The sequence below is a fragment of the Protopterus annectens genome, chromosome 2.part2 (assembly GCF_019279795.1).
Source record: "Protopterus annectens isolate FY-2018-M chromosome 2.part2, PAN1.0, whole genome shotgun sequence".
Classification (NCBI taxonomy): Eukaryota; Metazoa; Chordata; order Ceratodontiformes; family Protopteridae; genus Protopterus; species Protopterus annectens.
This window is the reverse complement of record NC_056730.1, coordinates 1,096,785,155-1,096,807,341: the sequence shown is the minus strand read 5'-3', so window position 1 is coordinate 1,096,807,341 and position 22,187 is coordinate 1,096,785,155. Positions and strand designations below refer to the sequence as shown.

The following is a 22,187-nucleotide window of genomic DNA, read 5'->3' as shown; positions in this document are numbered from 1 at the left end:
TGTGAAGAGTTTCTTTTGGTCTGAAGAAGCATCATATCAGATGTGAAAGCAAGAGTTTCTTTTGGTCTGAAGAAGCATCATATCAGATGTGAAAGCGCTTACCTCTATTAAATTTGTGTGTTTTATTACTTTGGCTGTGTTTCTTCACTACAATTTTTAATTCTGATATTAAACTGGCTCCCTGCCTGGTTTAGGATGGTGGTTAAGATCTTGGTATTAGTGTACAGTGCAATGAAAAAGTATTTGCCCCCTTCCTGATTTCTTATTTTTTTGCATGTTTGTCACTCTTAAATATTTCAGATCATCAAACAAATGTAAATATTAGACAAAGATAACCCGAGTAAACAAAATGCAGTTTTTAAGTGATGATTTTATTTATTAAGGGAAAAAAAACTATCCAAACCTACATGGCCTTATGTGAAAAAGTAACTTCCCCCTAAACCTAATAACTGGTTGTGTCACCATTAGCAGCAACAACTGCAATCAAGGGGACTTACAGACACTTGACCCCACCCAGTTCGGCTTTGTGAAGGGCAGATCCTGCCTTTTAAACCTGGTTGACTTTTTCGAAACAGTCACTAGAGCCATTGATGAGGGCAAAGCAGTCCATACAGCATACCAGGACTTGGCTAAGGCCTTCGACACAATACCTCACTCAGGCATCATAGATAAGCTAAACAGCTTAAAAGTAAACCCTTATGTCACTAGATGGGTTGCAAACTGGCTAAAGGACAGAACCCATAAAGTTAAAATCGCTGGAGCAATGTCAGACTCAAAGCCAGTCACAAGTGGTGTCCCACAGGGATCTGTCCTGGGACCCCTCTTGTTCGGCATTTATTTCTCAGATGTTAAAGCAAACATGGGAGGGCTGTGGCTGACAAAGTTCGCAGATGACTGCAAACTAGGCCATAGTCGATACACCAGCAGACACACACATCCTACAAAAAGGCCTCACTGAAACGGACAACTGGTGCCGTAGTCACGGCCTTAAACTAAATGCCAAAAATGTATAGTCATCCCTTTGGAAAAAACAAAGTACCCACAAATTATCACATAGACAGCAACCCACTGAGTACGGAAATAGTAATCAGAGACCTAGGGACCCAAGTAGACAGCGACCTCTCATTTGACACCCACGTTGCCAAAGTGGTTAGAAAAACATTCTACCTTGCACACCTCATCATGAAGGGATTCACATCCAGATCCAAGGATGTCATTGTACCCCTATATTCCTCCCTCATCAGACCCATGATTGAGTACAATGCCCCATTTGGTATGTACCTCACCCGGCACTTGCAACAGCTGGAGAGACCACAAAAGTACCTCACAAAGAGGATCAAGGGTCTCCAACATATGTCTTATTCCGCCAGACTAAAGAAACTTCAGCTCTATTCAGTAGCATACTGCCTGCTCAGAGGTGATCTCTGCCTGACGTACAAGGCCATGTCCAATCAGGATTTGATGGACATGCTCCACTTCAAAAAATCCAAATCCATCAGGACCACGAGAGCTAAAGACTTAAACCTCGGCACAAGTATGAATAGGACATGCTGGAGGGATAGATTCATAACCCAGAGGCTTCCCATGCTTTGGAACAGGATCCCAGTTCGTATTAGGCAGAGCCCCTCACTGACTCTCTTCAAGAGAAATCTTGATGAGTGGATGGGAGATCGAAAGTTTACCCCAGGGGTCACATCTGTGTCACTGCTAGACAGGGGCACAGTAAACTAATTCTATTATATAAGGGGACCTTCATTGTGTCACTACTAGACAGAGGCACAGTATTCTAGATTTATTCTGTACATTTTTGTACCATTTCATGGGGTGGCAAAAGCCACATCACTATGGCTAGGCTTACAAATGCCCCAGGGCAGATAGCCTAGTACTATACTATGAAACTATGAAACTATTTGCAATAACTGGCAATGAGCCTTATACATCGTTGTTGAGGAATTTTGGCCCACTCTTCTTTGCAAAATTGTTTTAATTCAGCCATATTTGAGGGTTTCCAAGCATGAACTGCCTTTTTAAGGTCATTCCACAGCATCTCAATTGGATTCAAGTTCGGACTTTGACTAGACCACTCCAAAACCTTAATTTTGTTTTTTTAAGCCATTCAGAGGTGGACTTGCTGGTGTGTTTTGCATCATTGTCCTGCTGCAGAACCCAAGTGTGCTTCAGCTTGAGATCACGAACTGATGGCCGGACAGTCTTCTTCAGGATTTTTTGGTAGAGAGCAGAATTCATGCTTCCATCAATCACAGCAAGTCGTCCAGGTCCAGAAGCAGCAAACAACCCCAGACCATCACACTACCACCACCATGTTTGACTGCTGGCATTATGTTCTTTTTCTGAAATGCTGTGTTAATTTTCCGCCAGATGTAACGGGACGCACACCTCCCAAAAAGTTCAACTTTTGTTTAGTCAGTCCACAGAATATTTTCCTAAAAGTCTTGGGGATCATCAAGATGTTTTTTGGCAAAAGTGAGACCAGCCTTTATGTTCTTTTTGGTCAGCAGTGGTTTTTGCCTTGGAACTCTGCCATGCATGCCATTTTTGCCCAGTCTCTTTCTTATGGTTGAGTCATGAACACCGACCTTAATTGAGGCAAGTGAGGCCTGCAGTTCTTTAGATGTTGTTCTGGGTTCTTTTGTGACCTCTTGAATGAGTCGTCGCTGCGCTCTTGGGGTAATTTTTGTAGGCCGGCCACTCCTGGGAAGGTTCACCACTCTTCCATGTTTTCTCCATTTGTGGATAATGGCTCTCAATGTAGTTCGCTGGAGTCCCAAAGCTTTAGAAATGGCTTTGTAACCTTTTCCAGACTGATAGATGTCAATTACTTTGTTTCTCATCTGTTCCGGAATTTCTTTAGATCGTGGCATGATGTCTTCCTTTTTGGGATCTTTTGGCCTACTTTACTTTGTCTGACAGGTTCTATTTAAGTGATCTCTTGATTCAACAGGTCTGGCAGTAATTAGGCCTGGGTGTGACTAGTGAAATTGAACTCAGCTTTCTCAAAAATGTGATTAACCACAGTTAGTTCATGATTTAACAAGAGGGGCAATTTACTTTTTCACGTAGGCCCATGTAGGTTTGGATAGGTTTTTTTTTTCTTTAATAAATAAAATCATCACTTAAAAACTGTGTTTTGTGTTTACCTGGGTTATCTTTGTCTAAAATTTAAATTTGTTTGATGATCTAAAACATTTAAGTGCGACAAACATGCAAATAAATATGAAATCAGGAAGGGGGCAAAGACTTTTTCATTGCATTGTACTTGGCCATTCATAACCTGGGTATTTGTTACCTCAAAGAGCTTACTGTGTCTTACTACCCCATATGGGTCTTGTGCTAATGAACCGAGAGGCTACAGACAGTGCCACTGGTTAAGAGAGACCTCAGGTTTTCATTCTTTTCAGTATCAGGCTCCTTACCTGTAGAACTTGCTGGTTCCGAGAATGCTCCTCCCTGCCTAGTTTTAGACACAATTTAAAGACTTATCTTTGATTTGGCACATAATGGAGTGGACTAATTTAGTTTTATGTTTTGTGGCTTATACTGTTTTGTTGTTTTTATGGCTGATATGTTGCTATCTTAAGTATTTTTGTTCTTCTTTCTATTTGTAATGGTGTTCATAAATGATTTTTATTAAGAAACAGACCACAAAATAGAATGACAGAAGGAAAAATGCGTCACAGTACTTACACTACCAAGTGCTCTAATACATTTACAAATTTAGTGCAACACTAACAGTGTCACATTGTTAAATTGTTTTCTCAGTTTTGTGTACCTATGTGCATGCTTGTGCATTTATTTTTACCAGTCACAAATAATGAAAACTCTACTGAACTAAACCTTTTATTGGAATTAGTCATTGTCACAGCTCACCTGGGTCACATGGTATTGTTACAGCCCGGCTTCGCTTGGGTACCACTGCAGAACCTTCTAATGAGGAATTCTTCACCATTTCTGAAAAAGAGGAGACAGAGCAGTTGTTAGGATAAATGGTTCCAGGACTTCTGGTGTCTTACATCACAGACACAAAGATAACATACCACTGTCCGACAGTGCATTCCAGGGGTCTGAGATATGGAAGAGATCACTACAGCCATATAATGTGGGCTATACTATAGTTATACAGCCTCCATCTATCCAGTACATTACTGAATAAACCAAGGAAGTCACCCAATGTTACAGAAGTAAAATATACTTGCTATGCTTAATGAAACTTACTTACCAAATAATAACAGATTAATAAAAATAAAAAGTAAAAAAGGGCTGAATTCATTAACAAATGTTTTTAGTACAGGCAAGCTGGTTTATTTCCTCTTTTTCGTTTTGTGGTTGGTGGATTTTCTAATAGTCTTAGTCTTACCCAAGTAAAATCTGAGTTGTCTACATACATCTAACTTGTGAAGAACCTTCTCACTAGAAAATTGTGCAGAATGGAAAAATGTAGACAACTGAATAAACTGATTCAAGGACAACTCATTCACCACCTTAGGCATAAAGGAAGGCTTAGTACGCAAGGACACTCTGTCCTTATGAGAAATAAGAGGAGGAGGCAAGCCATAAGAGCCTGAAGCTCAGACACTTGTCTGGCAAAAGTAAGGGCCAACAGAAAAACAGTCCTCCCGGAACAATGTTGCAAGGAAGCTGAGGCACCAGGCTCAAACGGTGCCTGAATCAACTTCTCCAATACAAAATTAAGATCCCAGGGAGAGAAAACAGGCTTCCTGGGAGGTCTAATATGAAGGACACCTTTAAGAAACTGTTTAGCTTCAAATGTAGAAGCTAGAGGAGGAGATAAAGGCAGATAAGCAGAAACAGCTAATAAATGAACCTTAACCGAAGAGTAGGCCAAACCAGCATTGAGCAATTCACACAAATAAGATAGAATCAAATGAACATTCACAGTAAGTGGATCTAGGTTTCTTGAATAACACCAAAAAGAAAACGTCTTCCATTTGAATAAGTAGGATTTCCTGGTATTGGGCTTCCTGGCCTCCTGCAGGACCCTAAGCACATTCTCAGAAAAACGGTGTCTACATGGAATCAAATCCTATCACCCACACAGTCGGCTGAAGAGTAGATAAGTGAGGATGGATGAGAGGTCCCTTGTCTTGTGTGAATAGGTCCACCCTGTGAGCCAACTTGTGGTGATGGCCCTTTGCTAAGTGGAGAAGGAACAAATGCTGCCATGGCCAAAAGGGAGTGCCAACCAAGATTTTTTGGAGAATTCTGTTGAATCTTGGATAGGACTTTCAGAATAAGACACAGGGGAAGGAAGGTATACAGAAACATTCTCTTCCATGAGAATGAGTGAGCATCCACCTTCCAGACGAGAGGACTTGGGACCCTGTCACAAAACTGTGGAAGCTGTATGTTTAATGGGAGAGGAAAAAAGATCTACTTGAGGAGTACCCCACTGATGGACAATGTCCACAAACACATCCCTGTGAAGCATCAATTCCTGGGATTGAGTCGAGGACCTGTTCAGAGTGTCTGCACTGAATTTGGAGCTGAAGGAATGAGCATTGCACGAAGGGTTAGCTGATACTTCGATGCAAGATCCCAAACCAGGAGTGCCAACCGACAAAGGAGGTAGGATTTTGTCCCCCCCCCACTGCTTGTTTACATACCAAAGGACTATTAGGTTGTCTGTGAAGAACCTTGAGAGGTCCTGGGGGGAGGAGAGGATGAAAAGTTTGCAGAGCCATCAGTAATACTCGCATCTCTCTGACGTTGATCTGCTCCTTCTGTTGAAGAGGAGACTAAATGCCCTGAACCTTGAGAGAGCTGAGAGCTGCACCCCATCCCACATCTGAGGCATCGGTGAACAATTCCTGAACTGAGAGAGGTGGATGAATAGGAAGGCCTGGATTTAGGGGAAGTTGCTGAATCCACCATTGCAATTTTTTTTTAGGTAGGGTAGAAGAGGATCTAGAAAATCTAGACAGTGCACATGATGTTGCTACACTGGTTTTAGGAACCACTGGAGCTTCATCATGTGAAGTTTGGCTAGAGGGAACATGGGAATGGTGGACACCATAATCCCCAGAACTCTCAAATACTCCCTGCCCATAATGCAGTGCAGATGATGATGACTCTGGAAGTAAACAACGAGTGTCTGAAGCTTTGGAAGAGGCATGAATGCCAACATAGGCATTGTCTGTATCCTGTACCCCAGGAACACCTGGTTCTGAGGAGTCAGAGAAGACTTTTTGAAATTTATAGTGAACCCCAGGCCTTGCACAGAAGATAAGTGGGAAAGTGGAGATTTTGCAATAAAACCTCTAGTGAGGATACCTAGAACAGGAGGTTGTCCAGATATGGGAAGACCCGAGTCCCCTGAAGTATGGAAAAAGCAATCACAGGTGCTAGGCATTTGGTGAATACCCTTAGGGCAGTAGAAAGGCCAAATGGCAAAGCAGAGAACTGAAAATGCAAGGAAGCAAAAGAGAAACATAAAAACTTCCTGAAAAGGGGATAATGTCCCTTTTATGCCCTACACTGTGAAAGGAACATACTAGTACGGCATACCCTACGTCAACAAAAAGGCTTTGGTATACTGGCTAAACGTCAGATCACCCTGCGGGCTATATCCCAAGTGTTAAGAATACTGCAGCTGTGAATGCAATGATATCCAGGAGCTCCAGACCCATACCTGTATCATTATACAGTTCAAATCTATTATTTTATTTATTAATAATGAAATATTAATAAACTAAATGGGTAAAATTGACCAGCTTAATGGGTAACAATAGGGAAGAATTTGAGAGAGTTTCCTTTTTGTTATATTTTGGGAATAGAGCTACCAAGCTCTGGGGACTAGAAATATGTTAAAGAGTTGATAATATGGTCTATAAACTGTTTTTCCCTACTGCATGTGGTAATCTTGGTCAACTAGCAGATTTAAAGTTTGAAAATATAGAAAAACTATGTAGATCAGAATGCATGTGTTGTGTACTGTACCTTTAAGAAGCATCTCAAAGACTCAATGTGCATATATAGATGGTAACCACATGTCATACTAGTGCCATTTTGAGAGTGCAGCCAGAGAGTAAAGCATGCATGATTCCAACAGTTAGCTTGTATATAAATTACTTAAGTTAAAGTCAGTTAACTTCTATTGTGATGTGTTTGCATAAAATAAAGCTGCTTAAACAGAACTCACAAAGACTCTTCTATTGTTTCCAGGTTAGGAGAGCGACATAGTGTCAGAACCTGGATCGCAGATATTCGGAGCCATGAGATGCAGAGAAGGCAGTGAAGGTAAACTAAAAGAAACGAGCACGAATAAGAACCAGAAAAAATCTAAGGTAATGAGAATTTGTACAAGCTCTTTATTCTATAAGAAGGATAAAACAAAGCATTACAAGTGCACAAAAACCTCGTTATTAAGCAAGTGGGAGGCACAAAAGATTTATTAGCTAAGAGAAATGTTGAAACAAAATGTTTAAAGCAAAACAAGCAAGTTTAAAGTAAAATGAATATGTTTAAAGCAGAAAAGTGCACGTTTAAGGCAAAATGGGCATGTTTAGACAAAACCAAGTACAATGGGCATGAAAAGAAATTAAATGGGCAAAACGAATATAATAAGGTCAAAACGGGCACACTAAGGGTAAATTAAACAAGGTGGCTGCATGTGTTTTGGGTAAAGTGCTATGTTTTGGCATAACTACAACTTCATATTGTATCAAGGGCATAACTAAAGTTATTCGAAGTGTCTCAAGATGTGTAAAAGTGCTTACAGTGTGTGCTTATTACTGTTCATGTATTCCAAAGAGTTTGTTTTGTGTGCAAAGTGCAACTATTTCGTGAAGTGCAGCCAAAGTATAGACATTTTGAAAAGTGTCTTGTGCTGGGTGTGTCTATTTGCAAAGTGCCGCCATTACAGAGTGTTTATTGTACTGTAAAGAGTTGCCTAGCAAGCTACTGCCATTTTGGGGACATTTCAGTGTGCTGTGTAGTTTATTCGCAAACTGAAATTACTTCGAGATTTTATTGACTCTGAGCTTCTCTTGCCCAGTTTGTTTGCATTGTGAAGTCATTTGAAATAACTGCCACAACAAAAGTACAGTTTTGTACCTACCATAAATGTAGATGTTCGAAGATCCACATTGCTGCAGTCCTAACACTTGGGTAGTCCGCTGTCCCTCGGTCGGCCCGAATATCAGAGTATAAGGCTGACGTCGGTCAAGGCGCATTTGACTGACATCAGAACGTCAGGGTACAAATGCGCATGACCGACGTCATATCCTCAGTCTTTTCTTGCCCCAGATGTCAGAAGACCCTAAAAAGAAAGGTCAAAACCCATAGACAACAACTAAACAACCAACCAGCCTAACACCAAAAATATGTACAATATATACAATATATACACTATACCTCAGAGGGATAACCCAGGCCACACAACCACCTCAAACTACAGAGGGAAGGAGGAGGGTAATTGGACTGCAGCAATGTGGATCTTGAACATCTACATTTATGGTAGGTACAAAACTGTACTATGTTCTTCATCCCACATTGCTGCAGTCCTAACACTTGGGTAGAATCCCAAAGCTGAGGTAAGGGAGGATGGCTAAACTATAATGAAGCAGGGCTGCCAAAATGCCCTGCAACACAGCAGTGGCAAAACCAGCCCTGGATTTAGAGTACAGAGGAAGGTGGTAATGCCTAGAGAAGGTATGCACTGAACTCCAAGTGGCTGCCTCCAAAATATCCTTAGTAGCCACCCCTCAAAAAGCTGTTGAAGTGGCAGTAGCCCTAGTGGAATGAGGCCTAATCCCAGCTGGAATCTCTTTGCCATGATGGGAATAACAGAAAGCAATGCAAAATCCAATCCACTTAGAAATAGTTTGTTTTGACACGGGCTTGCCCTGACAGCACAAAGCAAAAGAAACTAATAACTGCTGCGATTGTCTGAACCCTTTAGTTCTGTCCAAATAATATCGCAACTGCCTGTGTACATCTAAAGTGTGCAAAATCTTTTCCCTTTAGTTTGGGGATTTGCATAAAAGTAGGCAAATGAATAGTTTGGTTTAAAGCCACACTAGAAACCACTTTAGGCATAAAGGAAGGATTAGTACGTAAAGATACCCTATCCTTATGGAAAATTAAGAAAGGCTCAACTGCCATAAGGGCCTGCAATTCAGAAACCCTTCTTGCAGAGGTAATGGCCAACAAAAAAGCAGTCTTCCATGACAAATATTTCAACTCAGCAGTAGCTGCAGGCTCAAAAGGTTGTAGAGTGAGTTTCTCCAACACAAAATTGAGATCCCAAGCAGGAGTAGGAGCTCTACGTGGGGGTCTTATATTCTTTGCCCCTCTAAGAAATTGCTTGAACAAAGGATGAGAAAACAATGGTGGGTCACAGTCGTAGTGAGCTGAAATTGCTGCAGCATGAATCTTAATAGAAGAGAAGGACAAACCTTTGTCCAATAACTCAGTAAGATATTGAAGAGCCACACTTAAATCAGGCTCAGAAACATCCAAATCCTTAGCTGCACTCCAAAATAAAAATCTCTTCCATTTATCTGCGTACACTTTCCTTGTACTAGGCCGTCTAGCTTCCAAAATCACATTCAAAACTTGTTGTGGAAGTTGAGACCCTTTATGGTTTAAAACAGAATATGCCATGCTGTTAGGTGAAGAGAGTGAAGCTTGACATTGAGCAAATGACTGTCCTCCTGGGACAACAGATGAGGAATCAAAGGCAAAGGCCATGGAGGCTTCCGTACCAGACTTCTCAGTAATGGGTACCAATGCTGTCGAGGCCAATCTGGAGCTATCAAAATCATCCTTGGCTTGTCCTGTCTGACCTTCAGAAGTACCTTTGGGAGGAGAGGCAGAGGTGGAAAGGCATACACATGAAGATTTTTCCAACTGAAAGAAAGAGCATCCACTTTCCAAGCTGTGGGATGAAACCGCTTTGTGCAAAACTTTGGCAGCTGGTGGTTTAGTGGAGAAGCGAACAGATCTATGTCTGGAGTTCCCCAGGACACTGTCAATTTCTGAAATACATGAAGATCCAGTTTCCACTCGTGGGGATCCATGATTTGTCTGCTTAACACATCTGCTAAGGAGTTCTGTGCTCCGGCAGAAACCTTGCCTGAAGACTTAGTTGTAAACTGAGAGCAGTCTCCCACAAAATCATTGCTTGCCTGCATAGAGGATAAGAATGTGTTCCCCCTTGCTTGTTGATGTACCACATGACAGTTGTGTTGTCTGTTAGAATCAACACCTGCCCTGGAAGAAGTAAATCCTTGAAAGCTATTAATGCAAACTGGACTGCTAACATCTCCTTCAAATTGATATGTAGATGCTGTAGTCTGACAGGCCACTTGTCTTGTATCCACTTTCCATTTAGATGAGCTCCCAAGCTTTGTCTGAGGCATCTGTTGTTAAAATTTGACTCGCCTCTGGCCGGGTCACAGAGAGTCCCTTGTTTAGGTGACATTCCTGAGCCCACCACAAAAATTCCTTTTGAATGCAAGGTATTATTTGAATGACAGTGTCCAGATACTGGCAGTGCTGTGTCCATACATTTTTGAGATACCATTGCAACTTCCTCATATGCAGTTTGGCATTGGGAAGCACCAGAATACAAGATGCCATGAACCCTAAGGCTTGAAGGACTGTCCTTGCAGTCAGCCCGGACTGAAGAGATAGATGATGGAAGTAAAGGGAAAAATTCTTTTGTTTGTCCGGGGTTAGAAAGGCCATCTGGGATGCTGTATTCAGTCTTACCCCCAGAAAGCACATGTCTTGAGAGGGTACTAGACTGGACTTTATTTCGTTCACAGAATACCCCAGGCATCTTAGCACTGCTATCACATACTCCAAATGACGAAGAAGCTCTTCCCTTCCTTGAGCCAGTATCAGGCAATCGTCCAAATAAGGATAGATTTGTATTCCTTTCAGCCTGAAGAAAGCTATCACTGGAGCCAGAACTTTTGTAAATACTCTGGGCGCAGTAGATAAGCCAAAGGGCAATGCAGAGAACTGATAGTGAGAAGTCCCAGTCCGAAAACGCAGATACTTCCTGCAACTTAGCCTGATAGGAACATGAAGGTAAGCCTCCTTGAGATCCAAAGTTACCATCCAGTGATCCTTGCCTAGTAGAGGTAAAAGCTGTTGTAACGTCAACATTTTGAACTTGGGAATGTCCAGATAAGTGTTGAGGATAGATAAATCCAAAATCGGTCTCCAAGTGTTCCCCTTTTTTGGCACAAGGAACAGGCGAGAATAAAATCCTAGGCCCCTTTCTGGCATAGGAACCGGCTGTATGGCCCCTATTTGGAGTAACAGAGAAATTTGCTTGTGAGCCTCTATTCTTTGTTGAGGAGGAATGTCTGGCATGCCTTTGAAAGGAGGCAAGGTATGGAAATAAAACCTGTAACCGTGATGTATGATATCCAGTACCCATCTGTCTTGGGTAATCAAACTCCAATTTTCTTTGAAAAGTGCCAACCTTCCTCCCAAAGGTGCTGCCAGGCGAGAAGGTTCTGGCAGCTGAAAAGGTAGGTCATTGGGTCTGTTTACGAAAGGACTGACCCCTGCCCTCACCGAAGACTGTGCAGGAGAACTCCCTGTCCTAGGCCTGAAAGAGCCCTGACCTCTCCCCCTGCCACGCCCAGATCTACCCCCAGACCGGGAACCATAAGAAGGACACCCCCCCCCCTGAGTAGCCCAATCCCTACTAAACTTTGGAGGCTGAACCTGCAAAAATCTTTAACAGTCTGCATAGACTTAGCCTTGTCTTCCATTTTCTTTAAAACTGCCTCAACAGGAGAACCAAACAAGACATCAGATTGCAAAGGGGCATCCAAAATCCTAGTTTTAACATGGTCAGATAAATTTTGATCCCTCAGCCAGGCATGCCTGCGAAGAACTGACCCAGTGGCAGCCACCCTAGACGAGGCCTGTACAGCATCAAAACCACATTGCAAAGAATGCTTACCCACCTGTTCAGAAACATGCACTAAATCTTGTAACTCTTTACAATCAATACCTTCCGCCAGAGCATCCACCTTAGATTTCAACTGTGAAAGGAGATAATTTTGATATTTCAACATGTGAAACTGGCAATTCAAAGCTCTCATGGCTAGAGTGGAAGAAGTATAAACTTTCTTTCCCCATCTATCCAAGGCCCTGGCCTCCTTATCTGCAGGAACCGGATTCTTGACAACAGAAGCCTTCACACCCTTAGGCCCCTGGCTAACAGTTTCTGGGTCTGCCCTAGGACTCTTAAAAAGATACTTATGAGCTTCAGGCACCCTGTAATACCTATCTGGTTTAACAGGAGCAGGAGGCAAAGAATCAGGATTAAGCGAAGCCTCTGCAAACACATCTTCCACTACATTCAGAACAGGAGGTATAGCTAAAGGCCTATGCTGGGGTAAAAACAAAAATTCCCTAAGCCTTTTCCTGGAATCAGAGAAATCCTGACCTTCCCATTTAAAATGCTCTCTCATGGAGTGAAGGGTCTCTGAAAAGAAAAATCCTCAGGAGGAGAAGCAGAAGGAGTAGAATCATCCACATCAGAATCAGAATAATGAGAATACTCCTGCAAGTCTTCAGCCGAAGACTCAGACACATCCGAAGCCTGCTCATAATCCCCCAACACAGGTTCCATCCTAGGCCTCTTATCAGGAGGGGGCATAGAGCCTCTAATTAAAGTAATTAAATCTTCTGCCATTTTAAGCATGTGCTTTTTGGGCACAGAACCTGAAGAACTAGGAGTAACACCCACAGAAGCAAAACTAGACCTGCCTCTAGGAGAAGCCTTGGAAGCAGAAAGAGAGGGCCTAGACACCTTAGGAAGGGAGGGGAGCACAGTTACCTGAGAAGCCCCTACAGCCTGACCTGCCTCCTGGGAGGCCACATCCTGTAAAAACACAGTCTCTCCCTGGGACTCCATAGAGACCTCCGTCGGAACCACCGGTTCCACTGACGCCTCTAAAGAACCGGCGTCCGGTTCGGACGACTCCTCTAACCTAGGTTTAACTGCCTTGTCCTTGCGCTTCTTAGAAGAAGCCGGCGTCGGAGCATCCGACGGCATATTGTAATTGCACCGCTTCCCAAAGACTAACCTGGCACAATCCAACCTACGCTTTATAGTGTGTTTATTGAACCTAGCACAAAAGCGACACCCAACAACGTCGTGCTCAGGTCCCAAACAAGGTATACACAAATTATGGTAATCCCTATGCGGTATCTGTTTCCCACAAGAAATACAGTTATTCACTTTTTCTGACATCCGGTAAACCACTGAGGCAAGAAGAACCAAAATATTCCCCAACGCGGTACTTAACCAACTCTGACTTCGGTCTGAAACTCCGAATTCGAAAAATTTCAGAACGCCGAACGGCACTTGCAACACTGCTTCTGCATCGGACCATGCGGCAAAAAAGACTGAGGATATGACGTCGGTCATGCGTATTTGTACCCTGACGTTCTGATGTCAGTCAAATGCGCCTTGACCGACGTCAGCCTTATACTCTGATATTCGGGCCGACCGAGGGACAGCGGACTACCCAAGTGTTAGGACTGCAGCAATGTGGGATGAAGAACATCAAGAACCAACACCAACGATTGTAGAAAAAAAGGACACGGAGGGAGAGGAAGTTTCTGAATGAACAGAAACAAAAGCGTTTAATTTTACTGTGTCTCGTGGATTAATAAAACAGTGTTGGTTGAACATCGCTCCCTCCATGTCCTTTTTCTACAAGTCATTTGAAATGTTTCTTAAGCTGATAAGAAGTGATTTTTGCAATATAACAAATTCAAAAGATGTTACAGTGTCCGAGTTATTTCACAGAGTAAGCCCAACATCATAGTTCCAAAAAGTCTATAAGCATAATTTCAGAAGCACAAATCTTATTGGGCAAACTATAAGTACCGGCATAAATTTCTTGCATATGTGTATGTGTTCGTGCTTATTTGTAAAACTCCTTCACTGGTACGTGTTACTATGGCAGACGGATTTCAAAAGCCCTTTTCACTTGTATTTGATCGGAATATTGCAGAGAACTGCAGAATATTTGAGCAAGAATACGATATGTTTATACAAGCAGCTTATTCAGATAAAGATGCATGCACCAAGGCATTCATTTTGTTAAACATAGTTGGGTCAGAGGCCATAGAAAGAGAGCGTTCATTTGTGTACGTACCTACAGTATATGCAGGAAAAGGTGAAAGTCATCATATTGTTTTACAGGCAGAATCAAGGGAAGACCCTGAGTGTTTGAAGAGCAAGTTCAAAGAAATGTGTAACCCTCAGACAAATATTACATTAGAGAGGCATTTGTTTTACATGACAGATCAGAAACCAGGGGAAACTTTTGCAGCTTATATAACTGACCCAAGAAACAAAGCTAAGATGTGTCGGTTTGGTCACTTAAATGTTGAGTTAATAAAGGACAGGCTCATATGTGGTATTAATAGCACTGCTGTGAGAAAAGATCTTGCTTCGTGATAGTGACTTAACATTAAATAAAGCACAGAGATTTGTCGAATCCATGAGGTGACAGAAAAACACACCAGTATGCTTACAAGTGACAAGAACCTGGTTTCAGCAAGCTCCACAGCAAGTGTAGATAGTATGCAACACATGGCAAACAGAAAGAGGCCTACTAAGCACATGGCAGCCACAGCCCCTGCTGGTTTACCAGGGAAACCACGTAGCTTTCCAGAAAGTTGAAAGGCCAGTTCCTCAATACAATACAAGCTTGAATCAGCAAAACCCAAGTCCAGCTTTATTGTTAACTGTCGCAATTGTGGTGCAAATCAGGAGTCTAAAGGAGAGAAATGCTTAGCTTTTGGTCAGCAATGTCACAAGTGTAAAAAATGGAATAATTTTCAAAAGTTTTGCAAATCAAGTAAACCTCACACAGTTGCAAGGAAAGGTCACACAAAAAAGCAAGTTGATCAAGTAGAAATGCAACAGTTGGCTTTCTATGTGGATGGTGTATCAGTAGTTGGTGAAAGGGTGGATGCAGTGAATTTACTGGCAAAGAGCCAAGTGTTTTGTACTGTCCAAATCAATGGCATATCTACAGAGCTTAAAGTAGGCACTGGTTCAAAGTGTAATGTTATATCGGCAGACACATTTGCTAAAGTGAAAGCTAATGAGCAACTCAATGTGACCAGTAGTGTGAAAGAGCTGTTACAACTTGTTACTCTATGTGGTGTGAAGACTAGTACAGTCTTTGTTGGGTCTCAAATACAGCTTGGGAATGAATCTGCTTTCTTTTACCGAAGAAGTTCATCACATAAGTGCATCTCCTAGTTCTAATTTTGCCGAAGCCATTTTCTCAGAGTATGCTGATGTCTTCGAAGACGAGTTGGGTAAACTTCCAGTTGTGTATTCCATAAAGTTAGATCCAGAGACCACTCCAGTAGTTAGACCAGCAACAAGAGCTCCAATAGCAATGCAGGACAAGTTAAGGCTCAGTTGGATAAAACGGTGCACAGCAAGGTGTGATTTGTCCAGTTACAGAACCAACTGAATGGGTGTCGCCTATGGTAGCAGCTCACAAAAAAACGTTCAGACGAAATCAGAATATGTATTGACCCAAGAGATTTGGACAAAGCATTGAAAAGACTGTATCATCCAATGTGCACAGGTGAAGAGGTCGCAGCCCTCCTATCGAATACCACTGTTTTTTTCTGTTTTGGATGCAGAGAGTTCATTTTGGCAAGTGATGCTTGATCGGAAATCTTTATTCCTAACCACTTTTGGGACTCAGTTTGGCAGCTACAGATTCCTAAGGATGTCATTCGGAATAAATTCTGCAAATGAAGTCTTCCAGCATGCCCTTGTGCCATAATAGGAGATGATTTACTGGTAGGAGGTAATAGTGAAGCAGAGCATGACAGAAACCTGAAGACAGTTCTAGACAGAGCACGTGAAGTAAATTTGAAGCTCAATCCTCTGAAGTGCAAATTCAGGCTACCAGAAGTTATGCATGTAGGTCATTTGTTTACCAGTACCAGTACTGGCTTGAGAAAAGATCCGACCAAACAAGCAGCTATCCTTGAAATGTCAGCACCAGACAATGTGCAAGCTCCGCAACATTGTCTAGGCATGGTCAATAGGCATGTTTATACTAGACTTCAGTGAGTTGACAGCAACTTTAAGAGAGCTAATGCGCAAAAATATTGTACGGCCATGGTTAGAACATCACCAGAAGGCATTTGAAGACCTTAAGCAGAAACAACCCCACCTATGTCAAGATATTATGATGTGAATAAACCAGTCACTCTTTCCTGTGAAGCTTCAAAATTTGGTCTTGGGGCAGTTATATTTCACGAAGGTAGACCAGTAGCCTATGCATCTAGAACACTTACCCAAACTGAGATGAAGTATGCTCAAATTGAGAAAGAACGGTTTTTGGCAATAGCATTTAAATGTTCCAAGTTTCATGATTATATGTATGGTCGAACTGTTCAGATCGAAACTGACCACCAACCTCTAGTTACTAGTCTAAAGAATTTTATGCATTCAGCTCCAGTGAGAATGAAGCTGATGTTAAAAAAGTACAACTTCAAAATGGTCTACACGAAAGGTAAACTACTCTGACTGACATCTTATCACCCAGAAGTATGACAGAACGGCTTGATGCAGAAACTTTTGACTTTGACATGATGGCAGTGCGTAATTTTTCTACCACTAGGCTTGAGTTATGAGATCACACCAAGTCTGATCCAATTTTGCAAACACTCAGTCACTACATTAATGGTGGATGGCTGTCAAAGCAATCAAGTGTACCACCTGAAGTGCAGACATATTTTCCGTACAGAGATGAAATGTTGATGAAGATGGCATTATTTTCAAAGGTCTTAAAGTTGTTGTTCTAGCTTCTTTACAACAAGAATATGTCCAGATTTTGCATAGTCACCCAGGTTTTGCATCCACTAAGAAAAGAGCGAGAGAATTAGTGTTTTGGCCTTCATTACTGAAAGACATTGATAAAGTACTTTCTTCTTGCTCAGTTAACAGTAGTACTAGACCGCATCTGCAAAGAGAACCACTTCAGCTATATCAAGTTCCTGAACTGCCTTGGTTAACAGTAGCCACTGATATTTTCGAGTAAAACAGTTAGCACTACATGGTATTGGTAGAGTCTTATTTAAACTGGTTTGAGATTGATTTACTACCTAACTTAACATCTACAGCTGTTATTACTAAGTTGAAACGTCATTTCTTAGTCCATGGTAGTCCACACAGTTATTTCTGACAGTGGTACTCAATTTACTAGTCAGTCATTTCAGAAATTTGCAACAGAATGGGAGTTTGTGCATGCTACTATCAGTCCTGAATATCCACAGTCAAATGGTCTAGCTGAACGTGTAGTGCAGAGTGCAAAGGAATTATTTGAAAGGTCAAAGTGTGACAATACCGACGTCTTTTTGAACTTACTTAATCTCAGAATCATACCTCGTGATGATATTCTTGGCTCACCTGCTCAACTTTTCTCAAGATAAACCAGAGCGACGCAACCTATTAGTTCCAATTTATTGAAGCCTAAAGTCAACAACAACAAAACCATAAAGACTCAACTATTTAAGAAGTGTCCGATCCAAAAGTCCAGTTATGGTAAATTGAGCAGACTTTTTTGTCTGTTGAGGGAAGAAGAGACAATGAGAATACAAACAGCGAAAGGTTTCGACCGGATTGGTCAGGTTACCAAAATCTGTGCCGAGCTGAGATCCTACCTTGTAGGATCTGAAGGTATGGAGTATAGGAAAAATTCCAGACATCTACTACCTGTACCTGAATTATAGGTTCATAGGTTGGTACTGGGCTATCTGCCCGAAGGCATATATTAGCCCAGCCACATTGTGCGGTATTCATCGTCCCTTTAGTAGTTCCCTAGACCCTTGTACTAGCAGCTAGTACCCTTGGCCCCTATCTAGTAGTGCTGTTGATGTGATCCCCGGTGTGAACTTTCTGTTACCCATCCACTCATCAAGGTTCCTCTTGAAGAGTAATAGTGAGGGGCTCTGTCTTATGTAGATCGGGACCCTGTTCCATAGTAAGGGAAGTCTCTGCGAAGGGAATCTATCCCTCCAGTATGTTCTATTCATTGCTGTGTTGAGGCTTATATCCCTAGAGCGTGTAGCTCGAGTAGATTTGGTTTTGCTAAGATGGAGCATGTTCAACAATTCTGGGTTGGACATGGCTCTATAAGTTAGACAGAGATCGCCTCTGAGAAAGCGGTATGCAACAGAGAACAGTCTTAGCTTTTTCAATCGTGCTGCACAGGGCAACTGTTTGAGGCCAGTAATCCTCTTGGTTAGGTACCTTTGTGGTATCATCACAACATTGTTCTAGTGACACAGACTCTAAATCTCAGAGTGAACCAAATGTTGTTTCCATTCCAGTGTGTGCTCCTACCTCTGATTCCAATCCTAAAGATGTTCCAGATAATTCCAGACTTGAACATTGTACACAGGCAGTTCCACCTGCTAAATTTAATTCCCAATTTTACGTCACACATTATGGACAGGTATTCAGGCCCAGTGTGAAATATGCAGCACCTTGAACTCAGTTAAGTATATATGTATTTTATCCTGTACAAATGGAGGAGAGAAAACTGTCTGTGATATCTGCATGCTAAACTGATTCATCACATTGCATGTTATGTTTTTCAAGAGGGAGGATGTAGATCAGAATGCATGTGCTGTGTACTGTACCTTTAAGAAGCATCTCAAACACACAACATGCATATATAAATAGTAAGCATGTACCATTACTAGTGCCATTTAGAAAGTGCAGCTAGAGAGTAAGCATGTATGACTTCATCAGTTAATTTGTATACAAGTCACTTAAGTTAAAGTCAGTTAACTTCTATCGTGATGTGTTTGTATAAAATAAAGCTGCTTAAACAGAACCCATGAAGACTCATCTACTGTGTCCAAGATAGAAGAATGACAAACTCGATTAATATACAGAAAGGAATTGCAATGGAGGTTAAGACTGGGCCACCTGGAATCTGATTCGACAGAAATTGGGTTTAGACAGTGCCCTGTATTTAGAATTTACAGGGATGTTAAACAGTATAAGAACTGTAAGTTTAAATGAGTTGTTGGGACAATCTGCCCCTAAAGGTGACCTACTGATGACGTGGGTATTAGTAAATAGGGTGTTTATTGCACTTACAGAACTACTAGGCAAGGTATGGGATAAAAAAAAAGATGGATTAAGGGCAAAGAATAAGAAGCAGATGCTAAAAGCTGGAAATATTTATTTCAGCTAGCAAGACATGCATTTAAATCCAAGAAGACAACAATTATTTATTTATTTTTTTACATTCCAGTGATGCTGCAGAGGATGGGTAGACCCAAAATACTGCATACGGAACATCAACGCATGTTTTTGTCTGTCAAAGGCTCAATAAGCATTGAAGCTGTATGCATTCCACCAAAAACTGCTAGATAAAGCTGTGATACTACTAAAATCACTAATATTTTCAAGATATAAGTTAATATATGTTTAACAAAAATAAGCAAGAATCAGTAAGTTGAAAACAGCAGATGTTAAAAAGTAATGACTAGGAAGTAGAAATCTAAATCTGCATTACCAGTCATTAAGCTAACTGACATTGTTGAGGAGATGCAGCTAGAGGAAAGGGTGAGTATGGTTAAGAAAGGCTGTTGGTGTAAGTTTCTACTTAGCTGTTGCTGTGTGTGTGTGTGTGTGTGTGTGTGTGTGTGTGTGTGTGTGTGTGTGTGTGTGTGTGTGTGTGTAAATATACATTTGTATTTTATATCAGGGCAAGGAAAACTGAAAAGTCAGATTGTTATCTACTTGTACATCAGATCTGCTCCATACACAAGAAGTTACTACAGGCTACATAGACCTTGCATTCAGTCACATATCCCTATACCCTTACAGACTTCAAAATGCAACAAACCACCATCTTGAAAAACTATTCAGCAATGAAAAACTATCAAACACAAAAATACTCCAAAAAATAAAGCAAACCAGTAAACCAATTAAAAAAGTACCACCATCAAACACCAGAAATGCACAACCAACCAGTATATTACTAAGTCTGCATAAAAATAATAAAAAGAATAAATATAACAAAATATGTCTGAATGAAAGTTAGGGCGGCCATGGTGGTGCAGCGGTCAGCGTTGCTGTCTCACAGCAAGAGGTTCTCCGGTTCGATACTCAGCTGGGGTGCCTTCTGTGCGGAGTCTGCATGTCCTTCCTGTGGTCGTGTGGGTTTCCTCCCACATCCCAAAGACATGCAGTAGGTGGATTAGACACTCTAAATTGGCCCTAGGTGTGAGTGTGTGCGCATTTTGTGGAAGGTTGGGTGCCGGGCTGGCAACTCGACACCGTAAAACTCCACTGCCAATCATGAGCGGACAGCTGATCCGCTGTGGCGACCCCTAACCGGGAAAAAGCCGAAAGAAGAAGATGTCCGACTGAAAGTTAAATTAAATGAGCTTTACTAAAAAAAAGACACTAGAAACTCTGTTGTAAGTACGTTACCTTCTCAAGAACAGAAAATTTCATCCAAAAAAGTAAAAAAGAAGCATTATAAAAAGTGAAAGCATAAAGCCCACAAACAGAAAATGAAGCAGTATACTAAGGCACAGGAAGTGAAATACCATGAAAAAAAACAGCATTCTTATAGAATGAAAAAACAGCCACTGTAGCCTAGAAGTCAATAGTCATATTACATAAACAGAAACACACGTGCACATTAAACGGTAAATGTAATTACACCAGGTTGACCAAAGGACTACCTTTTAATAACTACCACATTCCTGACAATGAGGTATGGACTGGCAATATCTACATGACAAAACAGTTTAGTAGGTATGAGGCTGAAATAAAATATTAAGGCAAGTGCAAGTAATTGACAAATCTTGTGCTTGAGAGTTCTTTATAATCCTCTAACATTTCCTGTAGAAACAATTGAAACTGATCCATTAGAAGATGGGGGAAAGGCCAGAAAATTACTATAATCCTGTTCCTTTCTTTGTTTTTTATTTATTTTTTTAATATTTTTGTAACACTGACAAAGTTGAAATTTTAACAACGAACAGAAAACATATTCACATGTTAATATTTATGTATAAAGGAGGAATCTGAGCTTTCAGAACAGTATAAAATAATGCTGAAACGGTGAACAGTCTCAGGTGATGAACTACAGTTTTTCACAATCATGTTTCTATAGAAAAAAGTTAATGAGTTTCCTACTTGCATACATACCAACACGTCATTTTTGCAGTTTGCTAACAAAAATAAAGAGAGAACCAGAAAAACAAATAGAACAAAGTAAATAATATATTGTGGATAAATTAAAAAAAAAATCCAAAAGCATCATAAGACCCTGGGACAAGATAGCAAAATCTTGATAACATCGCAGTCATCTGCTAAGGTTAGGTGACTTTTACATGCCTCTTACTCACTTCTTTTACTGGCTGATGGACACACTGCTTGAAAAAGCACTATAGTGTTGACTTAGGGGTGTGTGTGTGTGTGTGTGTGTGTGTGTGTGTGTGTGTGTGTGTGTGTGTATCTATCTGTCTGCACAAGCACAAAATCCAATTGCAGTGGTGAACATTGCTTAACACATGAGCTCACCAACCCAGGAAGCCAATGTTAATCCTATACCACTGGCCTCCACCAAGCAGCAGTCGCACAGTGGGCTGAACTGACTAGCATGCCTGAGTGAGTCAACACTTACCACTCACTCACATATCCTGACTGGCTCCCCTGGCATCCACATTGATAACTTAATCAGGGTCACTGGGGGCTGCATCCTTCTTTCCACTCATGTTTTTGTTTGTTTTTAGTTCCAGCAAAGAAAACAAAGACATGAACAGACTAATTAAGGACAGTTAATAAACCATTTTGTGAAGGAATGCAGATTATTTCTAAGATACACCAGATCATTTTGAAAGATAAGGTATTCCAAACAGGCCTGAACGCCACACGTTCTGTGCATAGATGAGATGAGTCATCAACAGAGGCATTTTCTAAAAGACAAACATCAATACCGCCAAGCCAGCCAGCTCAAAATATTGCCAAGCAAGCCTGTCATTAATGAAGTTCAGATCCCATGAACATTTAAGGCTTTTCCAAGGAGGGAGGAACTGCTTTGTCCAGTTTGAGTTGTACCACAATCCTGCATTCCACAAGGTTATGATGGGCA

At 41.3% G+C, this 22,187-nt stretch overlaps 1 protein-coding gene across 1 annotated transcript in view; it reads right to left on the bottom strand.

The window, feature by feature from the left end:
* Window positions 1–22,187, bottom strand: part of PNPLA7 (patatin like phospholipase domain containing 7) — a gene marked incomplete in the record, with an annotated part of 4,152,928 nt that overhangs the window by 2,567,160 nt on the left and 1,563,581 nt on the right. Inside the window, 1 exon segment of the mRNA XM_044064320.1 lies at window positions 3,889–3,969. Within this exon segment, the coding sequence (XP_043920255.1) occupies window positions 3,889–3,969 (81 nt within the window).